Here is a 16,288-nt window from a genome sequence, read left to right on the forward strand (position 1 = left end):
ATTAACAATGTGGTTCTATTTGTGTTTTATTAGATTGGAGCAAATGTACAACAATTGTGTCTTTTTAAAAAATCATTCAAGTGATGAGGATGTATTTAATATTCACCCTGCCACTTAATACAATTCATTTTCTAATTAGCCGATAGAAGCTGTGATTAACCTTTGTATCTGAAGTAAACGTTGTGGACCATCAGGGTGGCTGGAGGCTTTAAGCAAAGACAGAGAGGCTCTGAAATGTAGCCTTTCTGGGTGGAAGCGCTTCAGGCTGCCTCCACTATATGCATGGTTTGTAATGCAAGGAGACACCTAGCTTTTTAAGATGGGCCTACACGGGGAGAATAACACATGTCCAAGTACTGCTCTACATTAACTACACCTCATTGGCTTTAGGTAGCTCTATCAGCAGTTGGCTCCAAAGATGACGAAAGATGAGTTTAGCACCCAGATAAAAACAAAAACGATTGTTCTATTTGACCTTTTTCTGATATTTGGGATTCATCCATTCTTTAGGCATGCTATGGGCTGTTGTTCTTTCGGCATGCTATTGACCGATGGACATAATGCAGATGAATGAAAGATTTGATTGTAATGAAATTATAGATTGTACTGGTTTGCAGGGGAATACTTTCAATTGCTTTGGGTAACCCCTTATCTGCAGTGAAAAAAACTTCTCTTTCATAATACAAACTCTTTAAAATAAAAAGGTACCCAGTTGATAAAATGTTATTCTACATGGCTACTCTTACTCCTTCAAACGTGTATTTTCTTGAAAAATACTTACTTCTGATGTTGCCTCTTGTGTTTTTATCATTTCTTCCTCTATTACCAATTAATGTATTGTGAATTGACTACAAAACCTTGATAAATTGTACCCAGCGGTAAAGACAACCGAAGACCAGGTCGATTAAAAGCCAAGCGAAAACAGGCCAAGTTAATAAATTAACCATGGAGCAACTGCAGTTTAAACTGTGAAAATACACTAGTATGTAATAACATACACAATAAGATAAGCGTTTAAGTTATAAATACAAAAGTAGAACATAATAAATAATAACTTAAAGATTAAAGGGTTAGGTAATAAGCAAAGTAGCTTATATTGTTGAATAGCAGCAGTCCTGTGTAGGCCTACAATAATGCTTAGTGAGGGAGAGAACAATACCAGATGTCTAAAGACAAACGGGGAGCAAAAAGTCAAATGCAGTTAAAAACTCCTGGTTGATATGGTTGTCTGATAATCAGGTGTCGTTGTGGGCAATTGAGGGTAGCAGTAGTTGTAGATCCTCAAAACAGCAGGGAGGAGGTGTCTCTTTTGTATACTGTATGTGGAGCATCCTGGCACCGTAGGAGCTGCCAAAAGCACTTAGGTTCTATGAAGAGGGTAGCAGGTGTTTCACATAATAGATTGCTTGGTCATCACTCTTTCAACCCCACATACTCTAGGCTAGGGAAACCAAAGAGCATCCCCTGACAGAGCCGGCCTCTCTCATTAGTTTGACTAGTCTCATGAGAGACTAAGCTAGTCTATTCCACATGTCAAAAAGTCCTTGAGCAGACACAGAACACTAAACTCCTCTAATGGTTAGGCCAGTGCTATTGTGTGATGTGCATTACACTGTCAAAGTCCACTGAAAGCTCCTTGCTTTTAACTTTGAGCTGGAGGCAGGTCCAAATAACTAACAAATTAGTCAACTTTGGGGTTAGAGCAGAACACATTTCTTCTATGAAAAGCAGATTTGATAAACGGCAGAGGGCCATGAGTTCATTCAGTGTGATCATAGTCCAGCAGCCATTTAGGTCTAATTATGACATTATGAAGACAAGAGCAAGCTGTCATAAACCTCAATTCTTTTGAGGTAATAATGTGTCTCTAGGGATGATGTGAGTGTGTGGAGAACATCTGAGTTTAAGTACATGAAATAATGTTGTGTTTCCCCTAAAACCAATTAAGCCAATTTACAAATATTCCTAGTAACCTCAGTTTACCAAAGCAGGTCAAGAGGAAGCTCGCCAAAACGAGGCCATCAAACATGAATACCTCGGAACTAACTATATGCTCATCTGAGTAGTCATATTAATAGTAATTTTCCTCTGTTGTAAGCAATAGCATGAATCATCTCAATATATTTTAGAAGAATATAAAATAAGAAGAAACATCCAAAGGACTGGGCATGGGTAGATAGCATCACCATAAGATCTAAGCTTGGCAGCCATACCAGCAGGCACCATGAAATCGCCCACAAGCAGGTCTTTGGAGAAGCAATAACAAGCTCTCAACAAAGTATTGCCTATAACAAACTGTATCTGACTGTTTTCTTCCCGTTCTTCAAAGCTCAAAGTATCCTGACAAAGACAGCTAGCAGCATCAGCAGTCGCATAGCCTACTGATATTTGCCAAGTTAATCATCACCCAGCTGAACTGAGCCAAGACATCCAATGGTGACATGTAAGCACCACGCAAGCGCCAAAAGCTTAATTTGGTTAGGTAAAGCAGCAAGCGTTGGAACTCAATGGTGAGAATGGTGATACCTATGGTGAATAAAAGCATTTGTGAGACTTGATATGATCTCAAGCCTCCAACAGCATGGACAGAAACATTGACATTTGCCTTGAAGTGTGCATTTGTGGGCCATCATTTATATTAAATTGGTCATTGTTCAGCGTTTACAGAATGCTGTCGGCAGCAGTGAAGCGCACACGCGATTATGTCCCACATAAATCTGTACCGAAGGGGCATGATCAGACTGTTGGCGTGCCTGCTTGCTGATTAAAGGCTATTTAAAGGCATCAGCACCGAGATGGCGAAAAAGAGTGTGGAGGGTAAGACTGAAGTGACCGTTGCATATGCAATGTAGACAGTTGCATACTTTACGTCAGGTGTGAGCGTCACTTGCCATGAAGCATCCGATGCGTTTTTATGTCCTAGTTATGTTGTTATCTTAATATTAAAATGTTTCCCCAGCAGAAGTGAGCACATTTACTACAAAACACAACCACCCTTATTAGACTGACATTTAACTTGTGGATGCAGGACTGAGTTTTCACCAGACATTACTTTAACCCACACTCAAAATACACAAGGTTTGCACATGAAAGGGACATACTTATTAAGTACTGATAATTATCTGATAATTATGTTGCTTTGAACTCTATCTAGCTGAGTATTGTTAAGAGTGTAAAATGTACTCAAACTACTTACCAAAAATACATTTAAAGCATTGAGGTTGCGTCAAGGCACAGGTGGCCACCGTGCTTATTAAAAGAGTCTTTATTCTCAAATCAAAGCATATTCTCTCTATCTATACAGTATGCGGCATTCACAACGCAACATAAATCCGTGGAACAGAAAGCATAAAGGCAGAGCATCTTATTGAACCAACCTGGTTTAATTTCCACTGTGACCTGCAGTTGCACCGAGAAGATCAAAACATTAAGAGCACAAATTATTAATATTGATTGCGTTTTATTCTATAGGATTCTACGGAAATGAGGATGTTACTGTCACAGCAGGAAGTGATATAAACTGAAGTTGGTGCATTGCTCCCACACAACCACAATTGTCATTTTTTTATTAAAGATAAAATAAATAAAATATAGCACAAGGAAAAGGTGCCATTTAACATATTTCACAGTGTGGAAAGTTTTGTCCTACATAATACAAGAGTTATACTGAAAAACTACAAAAGTGAAAAAGGAGAGAATGGTTAGACGCATGTCCCATGCCAGCTCATCACCCACACACAAACAAATGCACGCGTCATGTCACCTTATAGTTCGCTCTCGCACACTCACACACACTTCCCACCACACACAGCATATGGTGGAGGAGCCTCGGAGGTGGACAGGAAGGATGTCTCTCCATAGGACAGGGCAAGTGTGGAGAGAGAGGAGGCCCTGGGCGTTAATAGAATGAAAAATAACTACCAGACTTGCACATTGCCTGGCAGACAGTCAAGACAGTTCTGTTACATTACTGTATATGAACAAGTGCATATACCACATGATATCTCAGCATTTGACAGTAAACTCTAGTGGGAGTTTTGATGAAATTCAGAATTTTGATAAAAATCCTACTGTAATTATAGATCCTCTGCCTGTGAGCTCTCTGTAGCACTCAGGGCAAATATGGGCTACAAATAGCTGTACTGTATAATCAATCTGTGGAGATCACTTCATTAGCATTTGAATGTTTTCAGGTATTTTTATATGTATTTATTAGAAGATAATTAAAAGGGTTAGGCATTTGTTTTGCACACCAGAACATTTAACTGACATTCGATGACTGAACTGAAGCAACCGAACATCCTGTACACGCTCCATCACTAGGAAAGTAAATAGTTTATTCTAACAAGTGAGAATATTTGAATAATAGAAATTAAAATAATTTACAGGATGCCTTAGTGTGACTATATTATAATAGAGAAGTTATAAGTTTGACATTTCAAACTGTCCTTAATAAAGACACTTCTTCTTCACTAACACCTTCAGAATATGGAGCAGTTTCTTATAAAGTCTGCAATGAAAAATATACACTTTGTAGAATACTCATAAAAGGTTCTGATGGATCATTTTTATAAACATAATTGACATCGTTAGTGACCTTTGCCATGAAATCAAACTTGACATCCCTGCTAATGCGATTACAGTTGCTAAGCTATGATTAGACAATTGCTGTACTGAGGGTTTATTCAAAACACACCTAAAATAGGGTTAGTAATATGAAATTGGAAGTTATTTCTTTAATTCTTTTTTTCCCACTTGAACACTCATATCCAAGAAATCCAAAATGACAGATTCTCAGTGAGGTGTTGCATGACTTATTCTTCCCGATTACACTTCCTTTTGATCGTCTTCTGCAGTGCAGAAAATCTTACAGCCTACCTCATTAACAACAGGGTTACAGTTTACTTCACAGCCCAACTCCTACACAATCTGTGGCCATTTTTGCTCGTTATTTCCATGGTGGCACTTTCTCTTACCCTCTGTCTCGCTCTCTATCTCTCTCCCTATCTTACTTGCTCACTCAGCCATGTGATGAGAGGATGACTTGTGGTGGACTGTAAATTTCATCTCTGTCAGGCCAGTCACTTCTGGCTGTGTCTCGAGGGGCAACATCTGCTGGTGGGAGCGAGGCCATATTTTGGCTAGAGAGTAGTTCACAGTACGCGATAACCGAGCAAGTATTTGTGAGAGAGGAGGGTAGCCATTAGGAATGTGAATACTATTTGTCACGCTGCACTCCACCAGAGGCTTAATACAGTACTAACAACCAAATGTAGTGGCTGAGTGGTGCACCGGCTCAAAAGGAAAACAGGTTTTTTTGAGACCCTATCAAGAAGTCACATCCAGGAGTTTCCTTGTTTAACACAACATGCTTATGGAACGAGTTTAGAGGTCATACTATCTTTCCACCCACACCTCGGGCAGATGTACTTCACTTTAAATGGCCAATTTGATAATGCTAACAACGAGACCTAGTCCACCCTCAGGATAAATCCATGAGGGCATTGGCAACAGTGAGCTCAAATTTCAGTGCCGAGGGTTATTACAGGGCATTACTACGGGGGCCATATACACCTTGTTAGTGGGCACTTAACCATCTGTACACAAACCTCCACTAGAACACACTAGAATATTTTCACACAGCCACGCTCATCTCCATACTGACCTCTACAAACTAAAGTGTCCTTTCAAACCCATTCAAGCATACAGGCAGCATTCATAAAACACTTCCCCTATTTAAACCGTGACCCCATGAGAGGTGTGCTGTCACAAAATATTGAAAGCTACGGATAAAATCTGACTATGGAATATCAAAGGCTCCCATCTGTCCACTTCTCCCTCACTGCACCCGCCCTTCTTTTGTTACTTGACACCGCCATGTTTTAATGCCAAGGAAAGATCATGTCTTGCAAGGCAAATGATTTGGTCTGACTGAAGACACCAGAAAATGAGCAGGTCACCCAGGAGTCCCACTGGCAGATGGGTAGTAAACCTTATCATTGAAATGTGAGCAGAATGCAACAGTTCCACTGTGTATTCATGTGACAGCCCTGCAACACAACCAGGGCTGGAGGAAAATATTTTTCAAAAGCATACTGGCGATGTGTAAAAAATTAAAATGAACTATAGAATGCATCACACTAATGTTCCCAGTGAGAGCATGTTGTATGTTAATGAACAATGTGAACACTATTTGAATTATGCAAACCTATGTGTCTACATGCATGGCCTCCCTCCCTATTACACAAACTATGGTGGTGGACATTAATGCTCTCTGAATTTAGATTCCCCTCATCTGCACTCTATTACTGTATATGTGCCACTGGATACACTCAATTACAGGAAGAAATTACTTTATAGCAATGTAGATGGATGATGGGGTCAACCTTCTTTGGTCATTCTTGCTCTGTCTCCATATGAGAACTAAAATACATTATCATGAGCAATACATGAGCAAGTGTTGGACAACATTACAGTCAAACAATGTCTCAAAATGGCTCCTAATTTGCTAATTTCTATTTACAAATTAGCAGACAGACTGATAATATAGACATTTGCATACTGTCAAAACAGCAGTTACCTTCCACAATGTGTTTCCCTCTTGTACTGTACAGGATGCAGGACACCTTACCTGATTTTTCAAATCCAGCTTGGGGCATGGGCGTCCCCCGTTGAAAGCTTTCTCCCTGAGCCACTTGGACCTGATCTTCAACCCGCTGCCACAGGATGCACTGCAGGCTGACCAGACTGACCAGTCACTGAGCTTACAGTCTAGGGGGCAAGGGATGTGGCAAACCTCCACCATGAAGCCTGGAATTGAACATTGGCAGACAAGAGGGGGAGGCCTGATTCAGACTTGCTCAGCGGCGGCAGGGAGGATCACATTAATAATGTCAGACAGACATGTCACTGGCTTGCTCTCTCTGACACCAAGAGGTAATTATCTGACTAATGATTGTCTTACTCATACAGTGTGCCAACACAGCATAGTGAAGCTGCTGTACGGTCACACTGTACAACGCTTTTTGCTTGTTTGCTGTCTCTGGTAGGGCTGCAACTAACAATTAAAATAATAATAATAATTTTCATCATTGATTAATCTGCCGATTATTTTCTTATTTAGTTGATTAATAGTTTAGTTTATATCATGTCGGAAAATCCCATCCCAGTTTCTTGAAGTCCAAAGTGATGCCTTCAAATGTCTTGTTTTGTCAGTCCAAAACACAAAGATATTCACTTTAATATGATGCTAAAACAGAAATCTACATATTTGACAGGCCATTTTTGCAAGGACAATTACTTTAAGGATTAATCAAAATGTTTGATTGATTATATTTCCGTCGGTTGACAAATCCATTAGTCAACTAATTATTGCAGCTGTTGCATCTGGATAACTTAAAAAATGAAAGCTGAAAGAATTAAAAAATACTTTAAATACAATATTGTAGGCTGGTAGAGGGCCAATATGTTTCTGTCAGTCCTACCTGAGTCTGTACAGGGTGTCGGGTTGACCAGGTGTCCCTGCTGGTCGATGCAGGCTACAGCTCTGTAGCGCAGACCTTGGCCACATTCCTTTACCTCCCGGTGGCTCATCCAGCCCTGCAGGGACCCCGAAGCTGAAGGATCAGGGAGGATGCACGCAGACCAGTTCCCAAAAGGCTGGGACAAAAACTCATCACAGGGACAAGTCTCTGTCTCCTCCAGTGGGTACAACTCTTTATTCAGGCAATGCTCCTTCTTTTTACTGCGACCTGAGAAGAAGATGGACAAAACAATGGAGAGTTACTGCGCACTGGGTGGGTGATAAACGCTCGATGAATAGGGATGGAAGCAAATTTTTTCCCATAATGTAATAGAGTATAATCTGCTGAATGCATAAATATCTGTCAGTATCATTTTATAGAGAGCCAAAAAACAGTTCAGCAAACTTGAATAGCAAAGAATAAACGCTGACCAAAATGTTAATAAATTAATGTTAATATTGATCATTTATTTATGATAATTTATAATGCATTCAAAATTGTGCTTTGTCAGCAGATCAGCAAACTAGTAAACATTACAGAAGCCAAGGTAAGCTGTGGCATTATTATCACGATCAAATAATATAAAAGACAAATCTCTCACTTCACAGTTTGTGAAACAGAACAGTGAAAAAAGGTCTTGTGTGTCTTTAAAAAAAAGTGCATATTACAAATAGCAAAAGTAACATCTAAAGCAGGGATGGGCAACTGGCGCTCACTTTGTGCGGCCCGCGAGTCAATTTCCAGAAATCTGTCTGGCAAAGTGGCCGTCTGGCAGTGCGGATTCACTTTTTGTGGCCCTCCATATCCTCAAAGTTGCCCATCCCTGATCTATAGTAACAACAAGTAGATTTTTTTTACATAATTTTCTCTCACTTAAAAAAGGCATCAACCCAAAACAACAACTAAAAGTAAACAAAACATGTAGTTTTGTAGTTGTTTTTGTTCTATTACAGGCATACATTGATAGCTCTTTCTACATTTCTGATTACATAACACATTATTGCCAAGGATTGGGGGTTGGAGGAATTTACTCTTCCTTGTAGTTTGACTTTATTTCATTTAGAGGAAACTATCATAACACATGAATAGCCAATCAGTGAAAAGTGCTCTGTGACCTGTGGCGAGGAAGGCCTTTTCCCTGTAATGCATATTCAGAGGCTCTCTAAATGACCCTGGGGAATGATTAGTGCCATTTGAAAGCATATTAAACTTAAATCTTTCTCTTTATATTGAAACCTCTGGAACAGTGCACACTTAATGTCTGTCTTACGTCACTACAGCTTAACTCTCTGAAGATAAGACCTGTGTAATTGTTTTTTTTACTACATAATATCGAAACACATTCTGTGTAAGTAGATTACAAAATACAAACAACATTAGCGCTAATTCAACTTGAACACATATTCTAACCTTTATTATGTAATTTGTATGCAAAAGTTCCATATTTAGGCGTAGCACTTACAGCACAGACATGGTGTGCTACCATGAAGACCCATAAGGGTAAACACTGTTCTCGCACTTGGGAGAATGCAAGAAAGACAAGTTATTTCCCTTAAAATCTCTTGCTTCCATCTCTTCCTTTTACATCCATGACTTCCCACCAGCACACAGTGGTTTCTGTTCATTATTAATGATTAACGGCGGGCACAGAGAGCTTTTGATTCAAAGGGTTGACAATAGTGGAGAAATAGCAAACGATGGAGAGCTGCACAGATATCCACACACTGATGCTCAGTTCAGGAGTCATTTTGTGATAAAGTGCTGCCATCTCTTTTTGGTGTACCCACTTTCCCGCAGACTGCATCGTCTTGTTCAATTGTGGTTCCAAGGGAGGGGGGACCCATTTCCCCAGTATAATAAAGCCTGGCTCTGGCCAGAGAGGGGAAATTGTAATTATTCATGGGGAGTGATGAATACAATGTATGTTAACACTAAAAATATATTCTTATGATTATTATTATATGTGTTTCATTAGTTTTCTGGAGAATCAAACCTATGGGTGTGTTGGTGGTAGGTAACAGTTGTGCTTAATATATTTGATATGATACCACAAAGATCACATGTGGCCCCAGCCTGGACCCCCCTTTGAAATGGTCTAGAACTGCCACTGGTCTCGTTTTATATCACTTAATAATTCCATATGTTTCCCATAATGCTTTTGGCAATCCTCTAGTAACTGTACAACAACAACAACAACAACAACAACAACAACAACAACAACAACTGTACTATGTTTGCAGTATTCAACCTTACAACCCACAAAACACAACATGTCTTGAGGATGTCATGTGATCTAGTGAGGCATCTTCTGATGGAGCATTTGATGCCAAAAGGTTTCTGTGAAAGCAAACGTGATTGTAGCTACAGTAGAAACATCACATCATCAACATTAATCAATGAATATTTAAAGAAATGGACTGAAAGCAATTGTTTCAGCAGTGATTTATTTATTTGAAACCTAATATACACCCCTAAACACCAGCTCCATCTCTTTGGTCTAAGGGGCAAACATATTTTTTTATTCCAAGCTAAATACCTCCATTAATATCTCCATTATGACCATTCGATCTGTTACAGTACAGTACACTTCAGGCTTCAAATACTGTAATTAGTCCTGTCCATTATATCTGATGAGTATTAATAGATTGAGCATGAGCAGGAAAGTAAAATATCAGCTGAAAAGCATGTGTTCCTCTCAGACACTGTCACTTTTAATATCTGGAGAAGTAACAGATACAAACTGTAAAGCTGTCCAAATGCTGAAAAAGCTTTTTCATGATTGATTGTCTGCTTCGCATCATTGAACAGTATTATATACAATACGAGAGCTTTGGGGTTCTGCTCTCAACAGCTATCAATATGCTGCCGTCATTGAAATGTTAGTGTTGCTGTAGAGCATTGTTTTTACAATGATATTGCATTTGATAAGAGCGCCTAATAATTGACACACCATTCAATACCGCTACATTACTAGAATTATTCCCTCAATAAAATTAAACTTTGTCACTGTGGCCTTTTTTCCTCAATCTCCCAAAATGTTCTTAATGGCTTTAATGATATTATCATTAGACAAACTAACTGAGTGCAAGTGGAATGAGACCACAAGCAGGAAACACCAAACATCTCCTTGTGGGGTATGCTGTGTTTACTTCTTCTTTTACTTTTGTGATAAAACAAACATTGAAATGTTTATTTGTGACAGGCTGAGGGGCAGTAGTAGCTCAGTCCGTAGAGACTTGGCCTGGGAACCAGTGTGTTTACCAGTTCAAGTCCCTGTGCAGACCGAGTATGGAGTGCAGACTGGTAGCTGGAGAGGTGGCAATTTGGCTCCAGTGCCCTGGAGATGCTCTTAACCAAGGCTCCAAATCCCCCCAAAACAACTGCTTCAGGTCTGCCTTGTGTAAAGGTGGTAAAAGTGGTCTTTCTGTCTGAAATGTGGTGCAACCAGTAGCACAGATTCAGGACACTGACTCAGTAATGTACCTAAAGTTTTCTAACAGTCACCATAAGCCACTGATCATACCAGACCAAGGAAGGCTGTAATGGCAAAACCCCCTCGGTGTAATGAATAGAAAGGGCATGTTGTTTTTATTGAATCAGACTTATCAATCGAAAGAGGAAGGCTTTAATAAAGAAGTTGTTCTTGTACTGTAACACACACACACACACACACTGTTTTTTAATCCTGCTGTACTTGTGCACCCCTATTTGTTTCATGGATCCTGGGTGTCCCTGGCCTCCCGTGTACCCGGTGAGCAGCCCATCTGTTTCTGGAGTGGGTCTGATTGCAAACATTCCACACAGATTGTGAACTCACTGCCATCACACTGCAATTCACCAACAATCTGTTCCATCTACGCCACTGCTGGTGGTTGATTGCAGAGTGCCAGTGCAACAACACTTCACTTTGACAACTACATTACTGGCGACATCACCAAATAGACCAACAAGCACCACAAATAATCTGAATTTAAAACCGCAATATCCAACTTGCTTTAGCATTATGCATTTTAATTAAACCTAATTTTCATAATGATCCCTGTACAATATCGGTTAAGCTGATGCTCCATTAGCAGCAGTGATACTGAGCAGTCTTCTTTGTCTGTGTAACACTGCCAGAAGTGTGCTGAAAAGCATCTGCAAATGGGGATTGAGTAAAGGAGCTTGTACTGTGGAATGGCAAGGCCACGGCAGAATAAACTTGATCAAAGGTCTCAATAGATAGACAATAGATGATTGATGTCCCCTTTCCTCCATTTGCTGTCTATTATCAGTCTCCAATTTTTAAAACTGATATAACAAACCTGATGGATGTTCCAGGAACATCTGTTGATGCAGAATCATGTTGCATTAGTTTTAATAGTTCTAAAGACTGATTCATGAATATTTGTTTACAGACTTAAAAATCACAGTGAAAATTGAGCACATAAGAACGTTTCTGACTGTGTGTGGCTCCAAGCTAACTAACATCACTAATTATCTCTGCCAGGCATAAGCATGGAGGGGATCATGTGTTTGGCCATATGTGTGTGTCAGTCTGTCATGGCTAATCTCGCATACTACTGGACCCATCAGGTCTGTGACTGTATGCTCAACGATCCCTTGTGAGTGATCAACAACTGCTTCAGTTGGGGATATCGTTTCCGTTAACGTTACAGAAAAGGAATTGTACCGGTTCGGATGTGCACGACGAGGTACATCTTGTAGTTTTTCAGTTTTTTCCATCAACACTGAAACATATCATTTTGGTTCAATGGGGCAGTGCGCAGTGTGTGTGCGTAGTGAGTGTGTGGTTGAGCGAGAGAGAGAAGGACAATAGCTGTACTCAGTAACCTGACCAGAGCAACTGTCTTGTGGGAGTAAATGTACAGTGTAGGTTACAGCTTGTCCATGAATAAACAATGCAGCTCCTCAATACCCACAAAGTTCCCGTGTCTTGTTTACCAGCTGCTGGGCAAAAGTGAAAGGAGAGTCTGTGAGTTCACAAACTTGAGCTCTGTCCACTGCGCTCTGCCTTGGATAATAAAATATAGATAAATATATGTATTCAATGCCGTTTTATTGGGTATCAATATCACGTTTACATGCGTGGGCTTACTAAAGAAATAGACTTAAAGCGTAAACACACACTTTAGCTCATGCTGACGCCTGTGAGATGCAGCTGACGCACGAGTCTGCATGGAGCAGACAGCTGCATAGATTCAAGTAAAAGACGCGATGGGGGGGCAATTGTTGTTTGTATTATTCACTATAATAGTTATATTGTACATATTTGTTGTAGTATTTTTCATAGTATCTTTTTAAATAATTGTAGGGTAATTTTTGTGTTTAATGACTTTTGCCTATACTTTATTTCCTCCTAATAAGTTTATTGTACTGTATGTAGAAAACAACACAACCAATGCCTTGTACTGTATGTGAACAACTTACTTGAAAATAAACCTTATTCTGATTCAATCAACCATTACAGCAGTGGTCATTGCAGACACACCTTGCGGAGATGTGCACTCTATATGATGCACTTTGTCTAGTTTTCAGTGCAGTGCTTTGATCAGCTGCGAAAGGTGTCAAAGACACACCAAAATGAACAACTGCTCCGACAATGACAAGAGAGGAACATGTCATGTCTGCTTACATTGCTAAAACGGAATTGCTGGTAATATAATTAGACTTTATATTGCTACATATATGTGTACAAGTCTACAGTCCCAGAACAGTCATGTCATAAAAGAACAAGTCTCTCCATCCTATTGTAGCCCAGCTCTGCTTTAATATAATTCCTGATAATAAAATCCATGTAGTGTGAGATAAAGGTGTATAATAAATCCTATAAAAAAACCTCTCTGTGCACTCTAGCCTAGCAAAATTAATTCACATAATTTAACGTTTGAACTCCCATACAACATTTATCATGTTGATTGAGAAGAAGAAATGAACTAAAACTCAATACCTGCAAATAAAGAGTTGGGTAAAAAAAATAATTTAGCACATATCATTTTCAGAATTAATTTTCCACCCAAATCATATCGTCCTTTATTCTGACAGGAGATGGTTCCGCTTAGAACAGCACCTGCATGAATGAGTATCATTTAAACATCAATAAATCATTGTCGTATTATTATTAAGACATCAATATAAATGATACAAATAAACTCGAAGACTGGCATCCTCTATGCTGTTTTTTCTTTTCAGAGTAAACAGTTAAAAACATTTTTTTTTAGTTTTAGTAAAAGTCTTCAGATCTCTTGACAATGAAGGACATCCTAATTGCAACAGGAACTAACACTGTTTTTGAAAATTAGATCTTAATTTTGTTTTGCTGATGTATATTATAAAAAGGCTTCAATCTTCTCTACCAATGCGCCATTCAGCCTATTCATTGTGAGTATATCGACATATCAGTGTCATATTTTCCATAATGTTATTAGCATTATATAACTTTTAAAGATGAAACTCCTCTGCCAGGGATCATATTAGTCTGTAAAGGCTGTAACTGCCACTGTGGCTTAGAAGGTGGTGTAGGGTTCTATCCCAGCATGCATTCATCAACAAGCAGGGAAGCAACCTGCACCTCTGACCACTCTACCATAGGTTTAATCCACCACTAGCCAGCCAAAAAGAAAGAAGATAAGTAATAATGTGAACCTCATATTCCATATCCAAGCACATATTGGGCAAGAGGCGAAAGTACCTATTAGCACCTTTTCTCCAAAAATAGTAATCAGTTCACCTTTTCTGCATGTCTTTAGACTGTGGGAAGCAAGTTGAGCACCTGGAGGAAACCTGCATGGGATAAACATGCACATTCCTTGTGAAAGCAGCAGCCCTGTGTTGTTGAACTTCTGAGCCACCCATGCTTTGCTAATATGGATAGAATGTCACATATACACAGTGTTTCCCCTACCGTTGTTTTGAAATTCACTTTTCACATTGAACAGGTGCCCTTTTATTAAATAAACGCTTATGTTTATCTAATGTATGTGCACGTTTGAGTTTGTACTGTATACTTTGTACTGTACTGTCATCCAGCGTGGGCAACAGCAGCAACCCCCCCCCCCAAAAGGAGTAAACCTAGGGGAAACACTGTATACAGTTATGCGCCTATTAATGCCAATGGACCAAATTACAGTCTTCAGTTCAACTGGCTCACACAGTATAATTATTATCAGTAGGAAAACTAGTCAAGCACGCAGAGAACATTCAAACAACTGTCCCCTGAGTGACAGAGTGAACATCAGAGGTGTAACCTCAAATAGGTAAATTACGAATCAATATGTTTGTGTGTATGTGTGTGAAGGAGGTTGTGGGTGTCAGAAGCTGACAAAGCAGTAAACAGTAACACAGTGCTGAGGCGTGGCTGCTAATTTTATGGCTTTTTTTCTTTCAAGCCCTCAATTAGTTTTGTTTGTAAACATACAGCTGTTATGAATAAAAAGCGCCATGATACGATGAAGGCTGCTGAATTATAACAAAATGAAAATAATACATATAACACCTGTCATAGTGTGCTTTATGCAAATTAAATAGATTCCTTGTGTCCGTGTACTTTGTCTAGCACAAACATCTTGCCAATTTCCAGCCTTATTTCCATGTACAAGTAATAGGGCTGTTGTGTTATAGCATTCACAGTATTTGCCAATACTCTTTGGCAACTACTGTTGATGTTCTACCAGTCTGTGGTGGCCAGCGCTCTCTTCTATGCTGTGGTGTGTTGGGGAGGAAGCAGCAAGAAGAGGGACGCTGGGCAGCTGGACAGACTGGTGAGGAGGGCTGGCTCTGTAGTGGACACAGAGCTGGACTCCCTGGTGACAGTGGCAGAGAGAAGGACCCTTGATAAACATCCATCCTGGACAACGCCCACCACCCTCTGCACAACACATTCACCCGGCAGAGGAACGTGTTCAGCGGCAGACTGCTGTCCCTGTCCTGCTCCACAGACAGGCTCAAGAACTCTTTTGTCCCCCTGGCCATAAGACTGTACAACTCCTCTCAGTGATAGCCGGGGGATTCCAACATTTGTAATTATTTGTAACGGTCTGTATTTTTACATTTATAAAATGTAAAAATTTGTAATCTTTGTAATTTTTGTAAATTTGTAAAAATTGCTTATTTTAAATTTTATTTGTACTTACTTTTTAATGGAGGGAGGGGGGGGTGTGTAATGTTAATAAATGTATAATGTATAATGTCTTTTAAGCTACTGGATGCCTAAATTTCCTCGGGATGAATAAAGTATCTTGACAAATCCTGAGAAATTGAAGACAGTGTTCAAGTTGGCACCCAAAAGTTGAAATACTGAGCTATAATGACCATCACCACCCATTGAACATGAACACACACTCTTCCTAAATAAAGCCCACCCCAGAGCTCGGGCTGATTTCACGTGTTGGATGGTAAAAGCATTATAGAAGGAAACAGGATATGTTTACTAAAACCCTTCGGCATCAGATCAAATATTCATGAAGACAAATAGTATCCTGCCTGGTCTGCAAACACAGCATGTAATTCTTATTTTGCCATCTGCACTGAATAAGGGATTACAAGCTGTGAGAGACCTAATTCAAGCCCAACACAACACTACAGGGACAGTAGAAAGTTACAGTAACTGAACCAGAGAGAGAAAAAGAGGTTGGACTGGATTGCAGTACTGTATGTACGTATGTCAAAGTGCAGTAGTTTTTGGCGCACAAGTAATATGTTGACAACCCTGAAGATCAAGGAATGTAGTTGAGTTTCTCTTGGAGAGTACAAGGTTTCCAATAGTG

At 39.6% G+C, this 16,288-nt stretch overlaps 1 protein-coding gene across 2 annotated transcripts in view; it reads right to left on the bottom strand.

Annotated features, from left to right (window-relative positions):
* The window catches only part of thsd7ba (thrombospondin, type I, domain containing 7Ba), a 156,590-nt gene that overhangs the window by 26,253 nt on the left and 114,049 nt on the right, over positions 1-16,288 (bottom strand). For both annotated transcript variants that reach the window (XM_029459384.1, XM_029459383.1), the window contains exons 15-16: positions 7,485-7,751; positions 6,632-6,810 (exon numbers count right to left, since the gene is read on the bottom strand). In XM_029459384.1, coding sequence (XP_029315244.1) covers positions 6,632-6,810; positions 7,485-7,751 — 446 coding nt within the window. The remainder of the gene's footprint in view (positions 1-6,631; positions 6,811-7,484; positions 7,752-16,288) is intronic.

This window comes from Cottoperca gobio, chromosome 21 (assembly GCF_900634415.1).
Source record: "Cottoperca gobio chromosome 21, fCotGob3.1, whole genome shotgun sequence".
NCBI lineage: Eukaryota > Metazoa > Chordata > Actinopteri > Perciformes > Bovichtidae > Cottoperca > Cottoperca gobio.